The 24,279-nt window shown below is 45.9% G+C and overlaps 1 protein-coding gene across 1 annotated transcript in view; it reads left to right on the top strand.

The window, feature by feature from the left end:
• Positions 1-24,279, top strand: part of ADAMTS12 (ADAM metallopeptidase with thrombospondin type 1 motif 12) — a 574,502-nt gene that overhangs the window by 470,438 nt on the left and 79,785 nt on the right. Inside the window, exon 18 of the mRNA XM_075847593.1 lies at positions 9,398-9,524. Coding sequence (XP_075703708.1) covers positions 9,398-9,524 — 127 coding nt within the window. The remainder of the gene's footprint in view (positions 1-9,397; positions 9,525-24,279) is intronic.

The following is a 24,279-nucleotide window of genomic DNA, read 5'->3' as shown; positions in this document are numbered from 1 at the left end:
TCCTCCGTGGAGGGGCGAGGAGACGGGACCTCGGGGGGGATCGCAGAAAAGTCAGAGGGGAGCACATTGAAGCGTTCTAGCTGACGTTCCCTGAGACGTCGGTCAAGTCGTACCGCTAGGGCCATAACCTGGTCAAGGGAGTCAGACGAGGGGTAGCTAACCAGCAGATCCTTCAGGGCGTCAGATAATCCTAACCTAAACTGGCACCTTAGGGCCGGATCGTTCCACTGAGAAGCTACGCACCACTTCCTAAAATCAGAACAGTATTCCTCAACCGGTCTCCTACCCTGACGTAAGGTCACCAGCTGACTCTCGGCTAAAGCAGTCCTGTCAGTCTCGTCGTAAATGAGTCCGAGGGCAGAGAAAAAACGATCAACAGAGGAAAGTTCAGGGGCGTCAGGAGCCAAGGAGAAGGCCCACTCTTGGGGCCCTTCCTGGAGTCGGGATATGATGATACCCACCCGCTGGTTCTCGGAACCTGAGGAGTGGGGCTTTAGGCGGAAATACAGTCTGCAACTCTCCCGGAAGGAGAGAAACGTCTTACGGTCCCCTGAAAACCGGTCAGGTAACTTGAGGTCGGGTTCTAGAGGTGAGGTGAGGGGTACTACTAAAGCAGCGTCACCCTGATTGACCCTTTGGGCCAGGGCCTGGACCTGTAGGGAGAGGCCCTGCATCTGCTGGGTCAGGGTCTCAAGGGGGTCCATGATAGCGTCAGCGTAGGAGAAATGGTAGACTAGGTAAGGGCTTGTAATTATGTAATGGCAGGAAGGAGGTGAAGGGAAAGTGAGCCCTAATCTACCCACCGCCCTGTCCCTGCCTACTTGCAACGACCCGCCCTAGGCGACGAGGTACAACTGGGCGGCGGTCCCTACGCTGTCTAAGTGCACGGGAAAACAAACAGGGAACACGCAAGGGAAGGGGCAGTAGCCACGGAACGCCACGAGGAAACGGAGCGGCGAACGAACAGTCAGGACCAGGACGAAGTGAGTACACCCAAGCGGGCACGGAGACAGAAGCAAGCCAGGGGCAAAGCAAAGCAGGTCAAGCAGAACTGCAGCAAGGCAGAAGCACGGCAGAAGCAGGCTGGAGCAAGCAGCAGTGGGGCCAGGAATCCAAAAGAATTAAAAGCACTGAGGAAGAGAACAGGGCAGGTAATAAAGGACAGGGGGCGGAGCTAACTCCGACAGACCAGGCCGCGATAGGCTCTCCCACTCCTGAGCCTGCCACCCTGGTTGGTGGGAGATGGTGTCAGTCGAACAGGTCTGGCCTCAGGTGTGGATTGATTAATCCCAGGAGTATACCTAGACGTAGTACCTGGCAGATCCCTAACAGTGGCTCTATGGTACATATAGCTTTTTCTAGTATAGTTGTAGTCAGTTTTCCTTTTGAATCTTATGTATTCTGAACAGTAGAACAATATTTATTGCCTTTTGCACCATCATGTTTTCCGAAGGTCGATGTGACAAAAGATTAATGGTTTTGACTCCCATACATATGTAAGAATTACAACCTTCACAGTTTCATACATGTACTGATATCTAATTTCTCTCTGTGGATAACTGTACAATATGACATTCATCTTCATTTGGCTTCTTGAGTAATGTCGCTACTTACATAAAATACTTTAAGGTCAAATTAACCTCGTGTCACATGACAAGGACCTGCAGTAGATCTCAGATCATGGTCGTCGAAGCCCTGGTACATTTCTTTCACTGGCTCCTTCAACATTTCTTGTGGCACTGAGCTTAAATGAAACAATAGATATGATGAATTGAGATGTTGTTACCATTTTTACCATGGAAGAGATGAATGACAAGTAGGTAAAGGTCCCTTGGAGGACGATTGATAGGGTAGCATTTAGACCTGATCTAGAAGTTTGAGTCATGCTTATTGTTTGCTTTGGACACTAATACAAATGTATATGATTAATGAAAATAAAACAGTAATGTCTAGCACTACAATATACCATACGGACAGAAGAGAATCTATACTCACATATTTGTGGATTTCTTTGGAAACAAACATTTAGTGTGTATCATGTTTAAGTGGTAATTAAAGGGATTGTCCAGTTTAGAAATCCCATTTTTATGCTGCCCTTTTAGGGAAATCTAAATTAAAGGGCTTGTCCCATAAATACTTATGCCTATCACATTATATGGACCTCATAGAGTTGTGTCCCTGCTCGGGACCTCTCTCTTATGAGCCAGAACAGAGAGCCGTTCTGTAAGTGTGGCTCCTGTTCTCAGGGTCACAAGACCATGTATTACATGGACGGCCATACTACTGCAGGGGAATTGCCTAGCTGACCGATGCTTCCCCCAGCAAAATTTGCTGTTTGATAGGGGTACCGGGTGAAAAGGGGATGTCTCCATATGAAAGGGGATGTCTCAGTATAAAAACAACCTTTTTAATAGAGGGGTACTCTGTTCAGGATCCACAGCATTTGGCCAGAGAGCGGTTATAGAGTGTCTCCTACTTTGGAGGACCTGTATTGTCCTTCATTACACAGACAACTCATTGATATGAATGAACACTGTGTAATGCTTCATTTATCCTGTGGTGGCGCTGCAGGGAAATTAAACTCTTAACTGTGAGGTTTCGCCACAGATTACAGGTGATTGCTGTAGGACACTTTGTGATCAGCTTATTGTCACGGCACCCTTCTAACAAGGGTCATTGCTGTAGTGCTAGGCCGCCCTTGTCAGGGTGAACACTCAACCATATATCAGAGCAAAAATAGAGCCTGCTAGGGTGAATTCAGGGACAGGACCATAATAGTAACAAATTTAGGGTAAAAGGTCCTCCCACAGTCCATGGGGTCCAGTACATTTTATCTTTTGTGTTTATTATGTTCTTTTGTGTCTTTTCCTCAAACGAGAATTTTTACATCCCAATAAAGGTTATGTAAAACCTTCATTGGTAATTAGTTTTACATTTTTGTGATTGCATATGTCATCTGATTTGAGCTGGATTTAAGAAACTGTTTTGGTAAAGATTTGTTGAAGGTCTATTGATCGACTATTGAAAGTGTATTAACCTATGGGGTTAGTCTTGTTTCGGTCACTAACTGTATGTGACTGTAAATTATCACAGATGGCCGTGTCTATGACAACAGGGGTGGTTTTTGCTGTCGGTGTTTGGGACCTACAATATTAGGGCAGTTTTAGCAGATTATAGTCATGTTGTCTCACATCGGCTGAGTATCCTTCCATCTGGTTGTTGATTTCGGGCAACCGTAATTCGCCTTTAAAGTAACACAACATGCACAAAATATATGATATGACAAATATCGGAGCATTTCCTCCGTTAATCTCCTCTTCTCTTTTGATCAAATTCTGTCCTATATTGAAATCTAAACGGAGAAATGTCTAACAATTATGATAAGATTGATATCTTTGCCGAGCACAGGCTAAACCTGCCCCTTCCCTTGCCTGGTCATGTCCTTTAGCATGGCCCATGTTCGGAAATATCATCTGGGATGGCTGGTACCAAGGTTCTCGTAGAAGTCAGAATGAGCAGCTCTGACAACCCAATTCACTACAGAGAGAACCGGACAGTCCCTGCACCACCAAGGAGCAGCCAGTGGAAGAAATGGGTAAATATCAGCGAGGTCCATCTGAGTCTGGGGTCTGAATACACTTTGGGGTTGTGTTTGGGGTCTCAATTAGGAACTTCTATTTTATATTGCATCACAATGCATTACAACTTCTAAAAATGTTAAAGCGGTAAAGGCAAGGTGAAGAGGAGCATGGTGGGGCATATTTTTTTAGACTGGCGTTTCATACGCCAGTGTTAATCCAGATTTTAGTGGAGCAAAATGTGGCAAACTTATTTAGAGGTGCACGCCTCTTAATAAATTTGGCATATCGTTGGCTGACCGTGCGCCAGAAGTTGAAATATACACCTACCGTGCATGGAGACGGCAGTTTGTGCTGTAAATGATAGTAAATATGTCAGTGTTGTTGCCCCCCTCCTGACTAACGCCTCCCACTTTTTCCACCATTTTTGAAAATTGACAAAATTAGTAAAAAGTTGCAAATTTTAGCGCAAATATGGCGTTTTTCAAAATGTGCAACTTTTTAATGCCACAAAGTAGCGTTTACTGTGAATAAATCCTCTCCATTGTGTTGGTAGGGGGATAGGGCAGTGTCAAAGTTTGCTCTGGGGCTCACAGGCAGTGGTGCAACTTTAGGTGGTGCTGATGTAGCAGTCGTGCCCGGGCCCTCAAAAAACTCCTCTGTCACATAAGAAGACACCAGTATTATAAATGGATAGGTGGGGCCCCTGGTACATAGTTTGCATCGGGGCTCCTGGAGCTTCAAGGTAGACCTAAATCTAAATGTATGTTTTTCTTAGTGACTAAGGGCTTATTCAGATGACAGGGAATGTTTTTTTTAAATGGCCGCCACACGGCTGTATTAAACTTACTGCATGTCTATGGGGCTATTCACACGGCCGTTTTTTTAACGGACCGTGTGAACGGCCTGGAAATAAATAGGACATATCCTATTTTTTTCCGGATCCCTTATAGACTCAAATCTATTAGGGATCCATGAAAACGGGTCCCGGAGGGGTGCAAATCGGCTGTGAAAGACGGACATTTTTGACGGCTGAGTTGACATCTGGTTGTGTGAATAAAGCCTAAGATTACTGGCAGAGAGACTTCATTATCATATTGAATGTTGTTCTGAAATTTCATTTCTTTGTATGTGTATTATTATGTATGTGCCACTTTTATCTGTTGTACATGTTACTTTTGCTAAGAAACAATGTATTTCCATCAAGGTCAGAATCTGAGCTGTGATTGTGTCGTCACCTTGTCATTCCCGGCAGCAAGCTTTATATATGTATATATTTTTTTTATTATTATTATTATTTTTGCTTTTACTTAGGTTTTCCTTCAGTTTCTCTTCTTGATGTTTGCTTCATTACCATTTAATACACATTCCCAATAGCAAGGGTCAGGTTGAAAGGAAGCTCCTCACAGCGGTATTTCTCTATTAGAGGTGCCGCATTCAAGGCCAGCGACTATTACATACAAATAAAATATTTGTACTTTTAGTTTGGACTATAATAATCTCCTGCTGAAGAATATAGCTACATAAAAAGTATACCTGAGAGGAGACACAGGTCCATCAAGTTCAACCAAGGAAAAAATGCATTTAACCTTGGTTGATCTAGAAGGAGAAAAATCTTAAAGGATTAGAAAAACATGGTTTCTGACAAAAACAGCACCACACCTGTCTACAGGTTGTGTATGGTATTGCAGCTCCTGTAGCCCTTTTAACAGGGGATTGTCCAGGGAACAGAATGGGGTAATGTGGATATATTAAAACCGGACTACATAGTCTATATAAAGGAGTCTCTATGTTTCCACACTACAGAGCCATAGGCACTCCGTCCCCTATGTTACAGAGGTATTTTCCCCTAGGAACAAGGCTTCTTCTAATACAACATCTGATGGAACTTAGCACATAGGAAATATAAATATGGAGGTACAGTAGGCAGGGGCGTAACTAGGAAAGACTGGGCCCCATAGCAAACTTTTGACTGGGGCCCCCTCCCCTGGGTGTCACACACCCCCCCTTGTAGATAGTGCCTTTTTTACAGCCCCCCTGTAGATAACGCCATACAGCGCCCCCTGTAGATAACGCCATACAGCCCCCCTGTAGATAACGCCATACTGTCCCCCCTGTAGATAACGCCACACAGCGCCCCCTGTAGATAACGCCATACAGCCCCCCCCTGTAGACTGTATGGCGTTATCTACAGAGGGGGGCTGTATGGCGTTATCTACAGGGGGGGCTGTATGGCGTTATCTACAGGGGGGGCTGTATGGCGTTATCTACAGGGGGGGCTGTATGGCGTGATCTACAGAGGGGGACTGTATGGCGTTCCCTACAGGGGGGGGGCTGTGTGGCGTTATCTGCAGGGGGGGTTGTGTGGCGTTATCTACTGAGGGGGCTGTATGGCGTTATCTACAGAGGGGGCTGTATGGCGTTATCTACAGGGGGGGTCTGTATGGCGTTCCCTGCAGGGGGGGCTGTATGGCGTTCCCTGCAGGGGGGGCTGTATGGCGTTATCTACAGGGGGGGTCTGTATGGCGTTATCTACAGGGGGGACTGTATGGCGTTCCCTACAGGGGGGGCTGTGTGGTGTTATCTACAGGGGGGCTGTATGGCGTGATCTACAGAGGGGGACTGTATGGCGCTATCTACAGGGGGGGCTGTGTGGCGTTATCTGCAGGGGGGGTTGTGTGGCGTTATCTACAGAGGGGGCTGTATGGCGTTATCTACAGAGGGGGCTGTATGGCGTTATCTACAGAGGGGGCTGTATGGCGTTATCTACAGGGGGGGGTCTATATGGCGTTCCCTGCAAGGGGGGGGGCTGTATGGCGTTCCCTGCAGGGGGGGCTGTATGGCGTTATCTACAGGGGGGTCTGTATGGCGTTATCTACAGGGGGGACTGTATGGCGTTATCTACAGGGGACTGTATGGCGTTATCTACAGGGGGACTGTATGACGTTATCTACAGGGGGACTGTATGGCGTTATCTACAGAGGGGGCTGTATGGGGCTAAGGCCATACAGCCCCCACTGTAGAGAACGTCATACAGCCCCCCCCTGTAGGGAACGCCATACAGTCCCCCCCTGTAGGGAACGCCATACAGCCCCCCCTGTAGGGAACGCCATACAGCACCCCCCTGTAGGGAACGGAATACAGCGCCCCCCCCTGCAGGGAACGCCATACAGCGCCCCCCCCCCTGCAGGGAACGCCATACAGCGCCTCCCCCTGCAGGGAACGCCATACAGCGCCCCCCCCTGCAGGGAACGCCATACAGCGCCCCCCCCCTTGCAGGGAACGCCATACAGCGCCTCCCACTGCAGGGAACGCCATACAACGCCCCCCACCTACAGGGAACGCCATACAGCACCCCCCCTTCAGGGAACGCCATACAGCGCCCCCCCTGCAGGGAACGCCATACAGCGCCCCCCCCTGCAGGGAACGCCATACAGCGCCCCCCCCCTGCAGGGAACGGGCCCCCCAAAAATGCGACCTATAGTGTGTCCTACAAATCACATGCATCCCCTATCCACAGGATAGGGGATACATGTGTGATCGCTGGCAGCGATAGGGAGAACGGGGGACTGAAAGTCCCCTGAAGTTCTCCATGACTAACCTCTGACTTCCGGCGTCTGTGTCGGCAGCTCAATAAAAAATGAAAGGAGCGCTGGTCACGCATGCGCACAAGCGCGACCGGCGCTCCATTCATTTCTACGGAGCTGCCGACACAGACCCCGGAAATCCGAGGTTTGTGACGGAGAACTTCAGGGGACTTTCAGTCCCCTGTTCTCCCTATCGCTGCCAGCGATCACACATGTATCCCCTGTCCTGTGGATAGGGGATACATGTCTTTTGTTTAATGGCAGAGGGGGAGATACCTCCCTGCTCTGCCGTACTGTTCAGTGGCGTCGCGCTGTAGCAGCCATAGCGGCTGCTAGCGGAGCCTGCGGCCATGGTGGGGGCCCGTGCCGGCGGGCCCCGTAGCAGTCGCTACCGCTGCTACGGCGGTAGTTACGCCACTGACAGTAGGGACCGTGGGTGCCATATTATAGCTTTGTACAGCTTTATATGGAGTTGTAGAATGGCTGTAGAGATTGGAGAAACCATATATGTTAGAACAAGTTGCAGTTTCAAAAGGCAATCACTGAATAAAATGTTTGCCTATAAAGAGATATAAGATCATAGAGTAGGGACTATGCATTTCTGCAAAGCTGGAGTGACTCTGTGACAAAATGATGGCTCCATATTTACTAAAAGTGGTGATTCTCAGATACTTACTGGACCTAATACATTGAGGGCAATTTATTCATTATGTCCTAAAGTTAGGATAAAACTAGACCAGACAGGCAAAAACGGTGCCAAATGTAAGGGCAAAGCCCCACGTGGCGGAATTGCTCTGGAATTCCGCTGCGGACACTCCGCAGCGTTAATCCGCAGCGGACCCGTTTCTCCATTGCCTTCCACTTCTTTTTAGTAGGCTTCGTTTAGACGAGGCGGAAAATTCTGCTGCGGAGCATAGGCTGCGGTGCGGAATTTGGTGCATACAATGGATGTTGCGGACCAGTGGCGGACTGGTTGCGGACTCATTGCGGAAGTTCTCCATTGACTTCAATGGAGATTCTAAGTTCCGCAATGAAGTCCGCAGATGTCATGTACATGTTATGTGTGCTGCGGAGCGTATTGGTTTTTTAACAAGACATTTCTTCATTCTGGCTGGACCTATGTATTTCTAGGTCTACAGCCAGACTGAGGAAGTCAATGGGGCTCCCGTGATTACGGGTGACTATGTGTGTGCACCCGTAATTACGGGAGCATTGCTAGGCAACGTCAGTAAATAGTCACTGTCCAGGGTGCTGAAAGAGATAAGCGATCGGCAGTAACTGTTTCAGCACCCTGGACAGTGACTTCCGATCACAATATACAGCAACCTGTAAAAAAAATAGAAGTTCATACTTACCGAGAACTCCCTGCTTCTTCCTCCAGTCCGGCTTCCCAGAATGAAGTTTCAGTCTAAGTGACGGCTGCAGCCAATCACAGGCTGCAGTGGTCACATGGACTGCCGCGTCATCCAGGGAGGTCGGGCTGGATGCCGAAAGAGGGACGCGTCACCAAGACAACGGCCGGTAAGTATGAAATTCTTTTACTTTCACTAGGGAAAGTGTTGTCCCTTCTCTCTATCCTGCACTGATAGAGAGAAGGGAAGTACTTTCACCGCAATACGCAGCGGCCAGTCCGCATCAATTTACTGCACATTTTGGGCAGATCCGCCACAGAATCTGCAACGCAGATTCTGTGTGGCATTGATGCGGACAGTTGCGGAAGAAAACCGCCACGTGGGGCCATGCCCTAACACAGTGGCGTATGTTGTATGTTAAATTTGGAGCATCTTGCTTGACATGTGAGACCCATTTCTCTTCCTCATACCACCTCTTGGGTGCCGTACTGAACACTAGAATTTTGTGCCAAAAGAATGACGCACGCCATTAATAAATTTGGCACCATTTACGACTCCTAGCCACACCACTGTTCTAGATACTTTTCAACTAAAGAGCTTGTGCACACCACTGTATTATGGCTTTGTATAACCCCCAAGGTCCCCCTGCCCCAAGTGAGGAGAACAGTACATATGTGTCGGGACCCAGGAGCTTTAAGTCACTCATTTAGATGTAGCAGAGCTGAGTTTGTCATTTAACACAACTCAAAACCGATGTAAAACAAGCAACACATTAAAATATCAATAGAAAGAATTATGACAAATAACAAACTCAGCTCTACGAAACTGACATACTCAGCTCAACTACTTCTGTAATGGTTTTGTTGTATCTACTTCACAGGTGTTCAGCGCCAGGTTGCTAGGTGTGTTAGCAAAGGAAAAGGTGTGGTGAGAAATACCTTCTGTGATCCAAATGAGCAGCCAATGTCAAGGCAGAAAAAGTGCAACCTGCAGGCCTGCCCGGCAAGGTAAGTACCTACTGATCTAACATAGAGATGTCTGATAAAACGTTATGAAATTTTCCTATATACTGTACTTTCTGTACTTTATATTCCTCAATTTTTTCAATATCTCTGCTTGCTGTCAATCGGAAGGTTGAATGTTAAGGCTCTGTTCACATTGCGTGTTGGCTTTACATTCAACTCATATGCTAGGAAACTATTTGCATATAATACATATTGTATATGCCTTGCTTTTCTATACAGTAAAAAAATAAAAATGTGTATATATATATATATATATATATATATATATATATATATGTATATATACAGTATATATATATAGGCTAATGTATACCTGTCCGGCAGGATCTTAGCACCCCTCTAACGTGTGCATCTGGGGCATCTACCAGCGCATACAATGAGCGTACGCACTGAACGTAGTGTGAACATAGCCCAACTTTCAGTGGATAAAAATCTGCCCTCGTCATATGATGGACATGCAGGTGCACGATTCGTTACAGTTGCAGGACAGTTATCAGAGCTCTGTCTTGTAACGAGCAGTGCACCTGTGTGTCCATGACATGACCATGGACAGGTTTTTAAACAATGAAGGTACCTTTGAATGACAGAAAGCAGAGATCTTGAAAACCATGAGCAATTGATACATAAATTGTATTGTAAAACTGTACAACATTTCATTATACAAAGAAGAACCTTTATGTACTGAAGCCTTAACAACCCATTCAATTACTCTGACATCCAGTATGAAAGCAGAAGCCCATGCCACACTGGGGGGGCTTAATGAGAAGTGGCGTTAAACGAAAAAATATTACTACTGTCACGAAAGGGACTGCCACTACTGCCACTAAAGGGAGCCCCCTACATTTGGATTGACTTTAGAGAGGTCAATAGGAGCTGTAAAAATCCCTATGCAGTGAGCTCCCCCTAGTGGTATCTGCAGGCAGCCAGAATTTTATAATGTGACTCTGTGACTATGTGGAGGGAAACCTGGAATTTGAATCTTTCTTTTTACCCTGTGTTTACTGTGGCATATACAGTGTCTATACTGACTGTTCTGATAGTAACCAGGCAGTTTTCAGCATACCTAACGTTTTAATTTATAGGCACGGACACATTTACATAGACACTGAATAAGGCAAACGCATGACTTACAAAAAGTTATCCACCAGCAATCAGAAGCGTGGAAAAAATCTCTGTGAAAGAAAACCTCTAGGGCACTATGGTTAAAGGATTGCCCTTGCCAAGGGTAGCATTGAAATCTATTGCCAACGTGTAACTCATCACAGTTGTATTAGAATATGATCTATGATTTTTTTATTGATACAGAAATACATACTTAAATAAGGTTATATAGGCTGAACAAACAGTTTAAGAAGAATGTATAAAATAGTAAATCAGGTAAGGGCAGGCGGGTGGGGGGGGGGGGGGCAAATAATTCTGCCATTTCTTCTGATGAGAGAAAAAAAAGAACAAATGAAACTGGGAGTGACATCTCTTTATAAACCACACCCCCGCTTAAGAAGACACCATTCACATACAGCACATAGATTCCTACCCATCCCCAGCCTAAAACCATACAATTATATAGGCCACTGACTTAGGAGCCACATAATGCTCTCTGGTCCATTGTGTGTGGCTCTCCAGCTTTAAATACTATTGTTTCACTAGTAGGACCAGGGATGTTATAGCATTCCTAAAGCTTGGCACTAGGGTCAATGTCATATGACTGGCAGTTAATAATTGGGGTATTAGCTCAGTCCTTCAATACACTTTAATGCCCCATGAGTGAGGTAGACAAGGTTGGGTTCCCTTGATATAGGCCAAACTACTCCCGAAGTTAAAGTTACCACCTTCCCTAAGTGATGCCCTCCTTCCCTTAGTACTAGAACGCTCTTTCAAAGTAGACCGCCAGCCAGATGTGACATGTGAGGTGGTTGCAATGCATACATTTCCGTTCCCACAGGGTGCTTTAGGGCACGGATTATATTTGAGGTCCCCTTGTTTTCCTTCAAACACATCAAAGATTATTCCTGGTGTGTAGTGATTTGAAAAAATTCAATAGTACGTTTTAATTTTTGTTTTTGCAGAAGTCATGTCAAAGCTGGTGAGTACCATTCATCAATTCTAAGGCTAGGTGGCCCTACACCAGAATATGATCATACTCAATGTAAAGATGGCTCGAGTTTTCTGGTCCACCAAAGAGTCAATCTGACTCTTCTCACTACTATAGTGATGGCTTAACAGAAAGCGGCTCCACCTAAATAATAAAAAGCCGCATTAGAGTTACGTTGGAATTTTCCGTTATAGGATTAATCTCACATGTGCTGAATTTCAAGAAGACATTTGTGCTGCGTTGTTGATGGCCCTGCTCCGGCTTCATCTCAGGAGTCAATAGCATGAATAACTTTCCATTACTTTGCATTTAGTACGGGCTGAACAATGTGAGCAGCTGGTGATGTGCATGGATGGTCGAGCACCATGTTACATCCATCATTTTATTGACACTTTACCTTTTATAAATTATGAATCATCATGTTTCATGTTTGTACCAATCCATTTAAAGGGGTTTTTCCAATTTGGACATTTATGGCAAATCCACAGGAGATGCCATAAATGTTAGATAGAGGCATATCCCACCTCTGGAACACACACCTATCTCTAGAACGGGGCTTCCTAACCCCTGTCCTACCTTATCCTGCTCCGACTGCTCTCTGGCCACTGTCTGGCACGGTGGTTGGGAATATGGAAACAGCTGAGCTCGCTGTTTTTGTAACTTCCATAGAGCTACGCTGTTTCCAGGACTAGAAAATTTGTCCTGAAAAGAGTGTAGCTCACCATGCTACGCTGTTTGCGTTACTTCCATCCACTTCTATGGGAGTTACAAAAAGAGCGTAGCCCAGCGAGCTCGGCTGTTTCCCTACTCTCGGTCACCTTCTAACTTAGAGGCCAGAGAGCAGTGAGCGCAAGAGAAGGGGATCAGTTTGCCCCAGTTCTAGAGATAGGTGCGGGGCCCAGAGATGGGACCCGCATCTATCGCACATTTATGGCATATCTTGTTGATATGCCATAAATGTCCAAGATTGGAAAACGACTTTAAAGGTTATGTACACTTTTGAATGTTTTTTTTTAAATCAATGTTTTTTGTGATTTTAAGCGCTTTTTGAATTAACTTTTATTATTATTTTAAATTTTTACGATACAGCTTCTACAGTATGTACCCTGTTGATAAACTCAGATATGATCGATATTAGGTGGGTCCTGTGTGTCAGAGACACAGGATCTGCTCTCAGCAGAATTGTCAGTTCACTTCACTGATGGAATCGGCTGAGAGAGAACGATACAGCTTCTATGTATTAAGGATACATAGAAGCTGTATTGTAAAAAGTAAAAAAAATCAAAAAACATTTTGATAAAAGTAAATTCAAAAAGTGCATGAAATCACAGGTTAAAAGCACTTATATGAAAAATGTAAATACATCTGCACGCTGCGCCATAGACCCATTTTTGCCACAATTTTGTTCACATTTCTAGAAAAGCGGAATCGCAGTAAAATATGATGACATGGTAATGCTTTGACTCTTTTCTGCACCATACCATGCCTGGCACATGTTTAAAAGGGTTGTCCAGGCTCGGGGCCTTTTTTTATACTGATGACCTATCCACAGGATAGGTCATTAGTATATGATGGGTGAGGGTCCGACACCTGGCTCCCGCACCAAACAGCTGTTCTGGCTGACTCCTGGTGCCGGCACCTATGCAGGGTAGATGACATGGTAATGCTTTGACTCTTTTCTGCACCATACCATGCCTGGCACATGTTTAAAAGGGTTGTCCAGGCTCGGGGCCTTTTTTTATACTGATGACCTATCCACAGGATAGGTCATTAGTATATGATGGGTGAGGGTCCGACACCTGGCTCCCGCACCAAACAGCTGTTCTGGCTGACTCCTGGTGCCGGCACCTATGCAGGGTAGATGCTGGAAGCAGATGGCTCTGGTCACATTATAGCGGCCGTGCTGCAGTACTGCCTCTCTGCCCCAATTTAAGTGAATATGAGCAGAGCTGCAGAAAACCAGCACAGCCGCTATACAGTGTACAGCGCCTTCTGCTTCAAGCACCGACCACTGCATAGCCTCCGGCGCCTGGAGGCAGCTAGTTCAGCTGATTGGTGCGGTTTCTGGGTGTCAGACCCCCACCGATCATATACTGATTACCTATCCTGTAGATAGGTCATCAGTAGAAAAAACAGCCCCAGCCTGAACAACCCCTTTAACATGGACATGGGGGGCGGGGGTTCCAGCTTCTGCACCACCACTGTGACTAAAATGTTATAAAAGCCAGTTATTATAAATCCCAGCATAAAGAGTAGGTAGCACACTTTTCATATAGACTCATGCACACGGCCATATTACAAAAACTTTTTGTACAAAGCCATAATATGGCTCCTACAGAGGTTCATCGGGATACTGTTGGTTTCCATATCAGTTCCCTGCAGTGTATAGCATGATGACTGGTTAGGACTGTTGTCTTGTGGCATTGGACCCCTGGGTTCAAGTCCGACCAAGGACAACATCTGCATGGAGTTTTTATGTTCCACCCACGCTCCAAAAACATACAGATAGGGTTTTCAGATTGCTTGTAGGGGAGAATATCTCCATACATATGTTGGAGTCTTTACAGCAGCATACCTTCAGGTAAGTTTTGCAAATTAAAGAAAAGGCAGGGTTCAGTCTACTAACAAGTGACGGCTCACTTGAGGGATCTAGAATCTAAAAGCTTGGCTGGGTTAAACAGTTTTCTGGCTGTTTACTCTTGGACTGCCATAAATCAGGCACGGCTATAAAAGTCAGTGTAAAGCATAATCGGAGGAAACAAAGTTAGGAGAATGGTGAGAAGAGAGAGGTCAGTGACTATACATTTCTTTGAAGACTGGGTGACTCGGTAACCAAATGATAGCTCCATAGCTGCTAAACATGGCTGCTGTTACTTAGCTTCTTCCTGTACATAGCGAAAAGGGGAAGAAGGGGTCAGTTAGGAGGATCGCTGGCTGAAATAGGTAGAAGAATCAGAATACATTAATGATTAAGAGGTTTTATATCTCTTTTTCTTAAGCTTTTTTAAATATTTAATGTTTATGCACTATGCACTGTTTTATATGGATTTTATTTCTCCTTTAATCACATCTTTATCATGTTCTGCTTTTTGTTATTTCATACTCTAATACAGATTTATGACATACGCCATAAAACCAGTAGGACAATGTTTTAACTATTATTGGATAATAACCCAAACCCCTCTGAATGCAGATTGTAAACAATCACAGTGATTTACGGTGACAGAAAATATGACAAGAAATGCATGTGCAGATTATCTTGTTTTTGGCCTCTGCCTTTTGTCTGCGCATCAATTAGAGATAATCAGACTGGATATTTCAGCCTAAAATGAAGCGGCAGACCCATTACTGCTTTTATTTGTGGCTTTTATACTAAACCTGTTTTGTGTTAGTTGCAACAATTTCTATTATTTCAGTTCTGTTTTGTGGGTGCATTGAATATTACTGAACAGATTTTCTATACAATGCTAGGCGTTATCTTTTTTTCCATTTACCACTTCCTGCCGCAGCCATTTTTCGATTTTTCATTTTTGTATTTTTCCTCCCCTTTCTAAAAGACTTAACTTTTCATTTTCCCATCAATTATAGCTGTAATCTGGCTTTTTTGGGGGAGAACGAGAGGTAGTTTTACACAGCACCATTTATTGTACTATATAATGTACTGGGAAACTGGAAAAAATTATTTGGGGGTGGAATGGGAAAAAAAACAGTGATTCCTCCATAGTTTTAGGGTTAGGTTTTTATAGCGTTCACCGTTCTGTAAAAATGTTCACTTTTTTCTGTGGGTCAATACAATTATGGCGATATTAAATTTACATAGTTTGTTTTATGTTTTACTACTTTTACAAACAAAACACTTTCACTAAAAATATAGTTAGTTTTTTATTGCCATATTCTGAGAGCCATAACTTTTTTATTTTTCTGTCGATTGAGCGGTGTCAGGGCTTATTTATTGCAGGGCGAGCAATGGGCTGATAAAAAAAAATGCGATTCTGGCGTTCTAATTTTTTTTTACGGTGTTCATCGTGCAGGTTAAATAATGTTATATTCTAATAGTTTGTACTTTCATGGATGCGGCGATACAACTTATGTTTGCTTTTTTTCTTTACATTGCTTTTGGGGGAAAATAGGACAAGGGTTTTTGTTTTATTTTTTATATTTTTTTGTATATAAAAAATGCTTTTTACTACTTTTTTTATTGACTTTAACCAGCGATGATTGAATTGATTGAACAACATACTGCAATACATTCGTATAGCGTGTTTTCTACCGACTCCAATTAGGCCCTGCCTCTTAAGAACCCAAGGCTGCCATAACAACTATCGGCACTACGCGACTGCGTCTTGAGGTGGCCGACGGACTGTCAGAAGAGACCGTCTCCCTCTTTCTAACGGCTTGATACCGCGGTCATGCGTGGTTAAACGAGCGGGATTGTAGTAATCTACTATCCCACCTGTTGCAGTAAAGTGTCGGCTGTAACATGGAGCCGACACCGCATCTTATGGAGCTGGATCAGCCCGTGAGACCGTCCATGGTTTGTAACTGGTATTGCAGCTCAGCTGTATTGTTTTATCATATCTGTCTAGCCCCTCAGATGCCGCAGTCAATAGCGACTGCAGTGTCTAAGTGCTTAGACAGAGGGAGGGGCTCCTTCTGTCCCCGGATGGCCCCTCTTGCAACGGAATCGCTGGGGAACCAGGCGTTTGCCATGGCCTCCAGATCTGCCTTCTGTGCTTGATTATTAAGCCATTTTCAGAGGCACGGCTTAATAGCAGAGCACAGAAAAAGGCAATATACTGCAATACATAACTATTGCCGTGTATTACATGAGGGATCCAGCGATGACATAGAAAAGTCCCCTAGGAGGACTAAAAATGAAAAGTAAACAAAAATGTAATACAATTTTTACAAATATAAAAATTTTATAAAAACAAATAAAAGTTTTAAAAAAAGAGGAAGAGCGAATACAATACGTTTTCGTTTTGGTCAGATCAGGGGGATAAGTAGAATTCATAGGGCCAATTAATAAAATGAGATGGACCACCTAGCGACAAGAAAATGGAAAAGCAGCATGAGTAGTAATAATTATTGGTATGGATAAGGCCCCATATATCAGAGAACACACAGAGTAGTGCTAGATAGAAGAAAGTGGCAACTTATAATTCCCCACAAAAGGAACAATGTTTTTGCACCTGAGTGGGCCCAATAGCAGCTGTTACGGCTATATTTATGCCCATGGGTCAGACAGAGCTATAGTCCCTAACACTATCCATGCTAAATATATCTATACATACACATAAACAATCCCCTCCTTTGCCCGTTACCCCTTACATAAACACTAATGCTGCCTGTATATTTTCGGCCACCATCCCTCTTGTCCCCTCCTTCCCCATTCTCTCGCTCTCTTCTGGAATCGTCTATACGCCAAGTTGGAGAAGTGCGTATTTGACAAGGATGCTCTACCCTTCCTGGGCTACATCGTCTCGAATCGTGGTCTCGAGATGGATCCTGAAAAGGTAAAGTCTGTCCTGGAGTGGCCACGCCCTCAAGACTTGAGGACCATACAGTGCTTTTTGGGATTTGCTCATTTTTACAGACCGTTTATTCCGAACTTCACCTCACTGACTTCTCCTATCTCTAACCTTACTAAGAAGGGTACGAACGCCAAAGTGTGGACTCCCAAGGCAGAGTCCGCATTCAATAGCCTGAAGAGTGCCTTCATGTCAGCTATATCCTCCATCATCCGGATGTCTCTCTGCAGTTCTTGTTGGAGGTGGACACATCCTCTGTCGGTGCTGGTGCACTCCTGTTCCAGAGAGGTCCCAAGGGCAAGTCAAGGGTATGTGGATACTTTTCCAAGCTCTTCTCTTCCGCAGAACGCAACTACTCGATTGGGGATCGGGAGGAGTGGAGACATTTACTAGAGGGCGCAGCTCATCCGATCTTGATTTTTACGGACCACAAGAATCTGACCTACCTCCAGACGGCCCAACGGCTGAACCCTCGTCAGTCCAGGTGGTCACTGTTCTTTGCAAGGTTTCAGTTTGAGCTTCATTATCGCCCGGCCGACAAGAATGTGAGGGCCGATGCCTTGTTCAGGTCTTTCGAGACAGAAGACACCATAGAGAGTCCACAGAACATTATCGATCCATCTTGCATTGTCTCGGTCAACTCCCTGCAAATTGGGGACATTCCTCCAGGGAGGACTTTTGTGCGCCTGACTGATCGTGGAAGACTCCTCCGGTGGGGACTGGCAGGTCACGCGGGGTTACGTAAGATTACTCGTCATTTCTGGTGGCCCACACTGCCCAAGGATATTGTGGACTTTGTTTCTTCCTGTGATGTATGTGCAGCCAACAAGGCCACCCACTCCAGACCTGCTGGTCTTCTCCAGCCTTTGCCTGTGCCCAATGCTCCCTGGCAACATATAGCTATGGACTTTATCACGGACCTGCCTCTCTCTCCTGGATGCAGTGCTGTCTGGGTGGTGGTGGACCGATTTTCGAAGATGGCCCACTTCGTTCCTCTGACTGGTCTTCCTTCTGCTCCTCAGTTGGCCAAGTTATTTGCTGCAGCATATTGTGTCTGATCGGGGGGTTCAGTTTACCTCGAGGTTCTGGAGAGCCCTCTGCGGACTTCTTGGCATGAAGTTGGAATTTTCCTCTGCCTACCATTCTCAGTCTAATGGTCAGGTTGAGAGGATCAACCAGATTTTGGAGAACTACCTACGCCACTTCATCTCCAAGCAGCATGATGACTAGGTGCAGCTGCTCCCATGGGCGGAGTTCTCCTACAATAATCACAACAGCGAGTCTACTAGGAATACACCGTTCTGCATTGTCTACGGCCAGCATTCACAAATTCCTCTCCCGGTGCCTTATACTTCCGAGGTACCTGCAGCTGACTCCACGTTTAGAGACTTTTTGCAGATCTGGCAGCAGACTCGATCCTCCATCCTAATGGCAGTGGACCGCATGAAACGGAAGGCTGACACAAGGAGAAGAGAGCCTCCTCGGTTTCTTCCTGGCTCTAAGGTCTGGCTGTCGTCCAGGCATATCCGACCGAGGGTGCCGTCATGTAAATTTTCCCCCAGGTTCCTCGGACCATTTGAGGTCCTGCAGCAGATCAACCCTGTCGCCTACAAGCTTCAGGAAATTTATGGAAATGTCAGCTCACCCTCCTAGGTGCACGAAGAAAACAGCGATCTCCACGCTGTAGAAACAACAATCCAGAAGGAAAAGGTTCAGCACTCCTTGTGGAACATGAAAAAATCCTCTTTATTGGTTAAAATAGATAGCCAGCGGAAGACTGAACAGCAAACAGTGGACAAGAAACATAAAACATACGTTCCCTCTGACGCGTTTCTAGCTCTCAAGAGCCATTACTCATAGATAGCACCTCCTACCTCCTAGATAGCACCTCATTACTCATAGATAGCTGCCTCCTACCCTCAGGATTCCCAACTCCTTCCATGTCTCCCTCCTGAAACCAGTGATCCTGAACCGCTATTTCAAGACTCCCAGCCCTGCGGTTGCCTCCAGCGGCCCTTCGGACATCTTTGAGGTCAAGGAGATATTGGACACCAAGAGAGTGAGAGGAAATACTTTTTATTTGGTGGATTGGAGGGGGTTTGGCCCTGAAGAGAGGTCCTGGGAGCCAGAGGAGAATCTCAATGCCCCTACTCTTCCGAATAAGTTTCTCTCTCGCTCTGGTCCCAAGAAGAGGGGGCGTAAGAGGGGGGATACTGTAATGTATGCGGGCTGTCAGCTCCAACCTCCCCCTGACAGCCGCAGCCACGAGTCGGCAAGCACTGGCCCCAGCCTCTTCCTCAGGAGGCGCCAGCGCTCGCGTCCACTCACCTCAGCCGGATCCCGTTGGGTTCGCGGACCGGACCTCGTTGATGAACTTTGACCCGTGAGTACCCTGGACTATAAGAGGGATCCAGCCCCCTAGTTCTATGCCTGAGCGTTGTTGTGTTCCCTAGTTTGTCTATGTGATGGCCTCCTAGTGTGTTTCCTGTTCCAGTCCCTGTCCCTGTACCTATACTTGTTTCCAGTTCCTGTTCCTAGCAATCCATACATTCCTGGTCTAGCACTGAGCTGTGCCAAAGTTGTGCCGTGCTTCATCCACGTCTGACCTGCTTCACCTCGCCTGACGTCCGCCTGCTACCTAGTTCTAGCCGAGCCTGCCCTGCCTGCTGTCTGAGCTGCCACAGGTACCTATAGAACTATAGACTCTCACCTGCTCCCTGTTGGCCAGCTGCCTTACTGCCAAGGCGTTACGGCCCAGTGGGTCCACAGACCCTTCGTGACACCCACCTCCCTATACTCCGCACTGCATCAGGCCCAAGACCCCACCTAACCGCCTCTGTGGTGGCCCCTATCCTAAACGAATGCGGCGCAAAAGCCGTCTCATCCAGACCTATGCATGACAAACATTTTCGGAACACCATGGAGAATTGATACCTCGACAAAAACGTACCATCCGCATGACATAACAAAGGCCCACCTCTAAACCGGCCATACCTGAAATATGCCCCAACAAGCGAACCGGACACATAACCGCTCCCACGACCTCCTTCAACACCACTTGCCGCCTCCTCCCCCTCTGATCCGTTTTGGAACAACGAATCCAAAACTCCACCCGATCCCCCAAGTGTACCACATCGTCCGTCAACAACCCCCTGGGCCGCACCCTGCTAGGTGACACCAATTCCCACACCCACAATTTACCAAAAAAGGCCCAAGAAAACGCATACCGAAATCGGACCGATTCATACACCGACATGTACACCATATTCGCTGCCAACCCCAATTTCCCTAACAACCCAAATGATACCGGGCGCCGCATATCAGGCACCATCCGCCCCCGACGGAACCCCCTCAGAGTCTGGCCTACCAAAAATTCCTTTGTGGCATCCCGTAAACCCCTCCATTTAAAACCAAATGCTAGGGCCGCCACACAGGAATTAACCTTCGCCACTGACCAGCCCGCAGCAGACACGACCTAAAAATGCCAACAACGCCACTACTAGATCCTCATATGAAGCCACCCCCTCCAACACCTCCAGCCAAGCTTCCCATTCGCGCCAGGCCGTCTCATAAGCGGTCCACGTCCCCGGAGCCAATGAAGACCGGATCAGTTGATTCGCTGCCTCTAGACCATCTCCCACAAGTGTTGTGGGCATGATAGCCCTACCATTCTGCCTCCGGGACCAACTGCCGAAACCAATCCCACTGCAGGCGGGAAAGAGAATCCGCAATTGAGTCTTCCACTCCTGGGACGTAAACAGCCGTAACCCAAGCATTCAATGAGAGACAAAGAAGGACCAAATGTCTTAACAAACAAACAACAGGGGGAGATGATGCCGAAACATTATTAATTGCAATCACCACCTCCATGTTGTCACAATGAAACGTACCTTCTTATTCCTAAACCTGTCTTCCCAAATAGCCACCGCCACCACAATAGGGAACAACTCCAAAAATGTCAAGTTACGTCCCGAACCTACCTCCACCCACTTAACCGGCCATTGACCCACGCACCACTGCCCCCCACAATAGGCCCCAAAACCCACGCTCCCTGAGGCATCCATGAACAATTCCCAATCAACATTCTCCACCACCGGGGCCATGATGATTGACCTCCCATTATACTGCCCCAGGAAGGCACTCCACACTCTCAAATCCTCCCGGTGTTTCTCCCTCAACCGAATGAAATGATGTGGAGCCTTCACTCCAGCCATAGTCCTCGCCAATCGTCTACAGAAAACCCTCCCCATAGGCATGACCAATCAGCGTCATACACTTCTCTCCATTCATTTACACTGCACTAGCTATATAGTTATATCGCTATGTGCAGCTTCATACACACACTATAACATTACTACAGTGTCCTGATAATGAATATACATCACTACCAGCCTGGACGTGATGTTTATTCAGAATCCTGACACTTCTGAATCTTTTCTGTGAGATTCCAGCAAGGCAAGCATAATCTCGTTTGAAATGACAGGTTACATCGTAATCTCGCGAGATTACGCTTGCCTTGCTGGAATCTCACAGAAAAGATTCAGAAGTGTCAGGATTCTGAATAAACATCACGTCCTGGCTGGTAGTGATGTATATTCATTATCAGGACACTACAGTAATGTTATAGTGTGTGTATGAAGCTGCACATAGCTCCACTTGGGCATTAAGAAACTCATTAGCATAAAGCTAAAAATCGCTCATAAAGTGGTTTAAAATAGATCGTTTTTCAAAATAAAAAGCATTACTGTCACCTATATTACAGCACCCATCTCCTTATGTAGGAGATAGGGCAAAAAACAGTAAGTGGGGAGAGATCGGGCACTTATAATGTGGTGACAGAGCCTCTTTAATCTTCCTCAGGTGGCACGCCCTGCCTACCAACAACTTCAAATCCTCCAATATCTCCTGGGGGAGCCTGCATTCCATCCTCTCGGAATCAATTGTGATTCCAAAAAACACTAGTACCGCCTTTGGACCCTCCGTTTTTTCTGGCGCAAGGGGCACTCCAAAATGACCAGCAACCCACTCCGCCGTTGCCAACAAATTCCCGCAAACAGGTGAGCCCTACACAAAGGAAATCATCCAAGTAATGGATGACGGAGGCAACTCCCGCCACCTCACAAATCACCCATTCCAAGAATGACATCTGTCCACAAAATACGAACCCTCCCAGCAACAACCCAACAACCGAATACTTTCGGGATGCACTGAAAGCAACCGAAAAGCCGACTCTACATCCTTGTTTGCCATGAGAGCTCCCCTACCATACTGCCTAACCCACTCAACCGCCGCGTCAAAGGACGTATAGACAACAGAACAAAGCGCTGGATCAATACTGCCATTCACCGAAACCCCCCCCCCCATATTTTTTTTTCTATAATAAGAGTCTTATTATAGGGAGAAAAATACTTTTATTTTTACACTTTTGTAAAACATTCTTATTAACGTTTTTTACTTTTTACCTGCAGCACTGATCCCTGCTAGAATACATTACACTACCTAGGCAGTGTAATGTATTCCAACTGTCAGTGTGACGTCTCAGTCACTCTCACAGTAAGCCTATGAGGACCCGCCAGAGGCTGGTCCTCATAGGCTTCCATACATGGCAGACCCGGAGGCCATTGTCTGGCCTCCAATTGCCATGGCAATCCCCACGATTGCATGGGGACAGCCGATGTGCTACAAACGCCCTAAATGCAGCGATCGCAATCGGTCGCCGCATTTAAGGGGTTAATTGCCGAAATCAGCGCAATGAGCCGCTGATCGGCAACACTGATCGGGGACAGCTGACCTCCCGGTTCCCGATGCACACTGTCGCCGACAGTGTGCATCGGGAACGACACAGTGACTTCCTGTTGTTTGGCCTCCGGTTGCCATGCCAACCATTGGCAAAACCCGCAATTTCAGAGCCGACAGTCTGCGCCGGGAACGACTCAGTAACTATACGTCCTCGTGCGGAAGTAACCTCCCGCGATGATGTATAGTTACTGAGTTCTGCAGCTAGTGGTTAAAATAGTTTCTTCAATGAATAATATTTACCCCACAAATGAATCCTCTAATTCTCCTGTGCATAGCGATGACAAATATGTGTACATTGTGTAATGTATTACGCCGCTATAGCGCCATAGAACAAAGACAGACATTTTTTTAGTGAAGGCACAAATGTAAATTGGGCCAATTATTATAGGATAATTATTTTATGTTTAGCGTAACGTACATTCTGCGTGATGTATTTATTATGAGCACCTGACACCCATGCAAAATGTGGGTGTGTTAAGCAGGATGTCTAATATTGGTGTGGGGGGGTTGGGAGATATGCACTTTTATTTTTTTTACAATTTGCTATATTTATTTATACATTTTTACTATCGGGGAGTAAGATAGCAGGGAACATCTGTTTGTTCCCTCCTCTCCTCATATACAGGTCACTGGTGACAGCTAATGCTCACAGCTTATTAGATCAGTGTTACCATTGATCAGTATAGACACATATGTAGATATCGTGTCTTCTGCCTGTGACTTCCCTTTGCACAGGGAATCCCAGTGATGTCATTAATGACATCACAGGGTTCCCTAGCAACTGCCTGGGACACAATGCTCAATATGAGTGATGTTTTAAGTTGTTTTAGTAACAGGGAGCTGAATATTTCAGTTCCCTGTCACAGTACCTGATCGGTCTTTCCGAGTGATAGCCTAATCCTGCCAGTGGCACTTTGGGGACTGTGCCATTAGCACGTCAATTTACATGGCGTGAGTGGAAAGGGGTTAAGCCACATATATTAGATATAACATATGAAGACAAAGAAGCATGAATGACAAGAGGGTCAATACCTTTTACGTAATTTTTTGAGATGGTTCCAACACTGTTGGAATAATGTTTTCCTAAACCTCCTACTTCCACTGGTTGAGTTCCGTTAAATTTCTTATTTGCTTAATGCTAAAACAATGTAACAATCCTCAGCTCTATCTCATCACGATAACTGCTTATTACTGCAGAGGTGGAAATTTGTGTCAATTAATTATAGTGATTATCCACGTAGAGACCTTCTCAGCAACCGCGAGTTCTACACCATAAAATCAAATTGACATGCACAGGACATGGCTGCTTCCTATC

Source organism: Rhinoderma darwinii, chromosome 1 (assembly GCF_050947455.1).
Source record: "Rhinoderma darwinii isolate aRhiDar2 chromosome 1, aRhiDar2.hap1, whole genome shotgun sequence".
Classification (NCBI taxonomy): domain Eukaryota; kingdom Metazoa; phylum Chordata; class Amphibia; order Anura; family Rhinodermatidae; genus Rhinoderma; species Rhinoderma darwinii.
The sequence above is the reverse complement of the archived record's forward strand: the minus strand, read 5'-3'. Positions and strand labels throughout refer to the sequence as shown.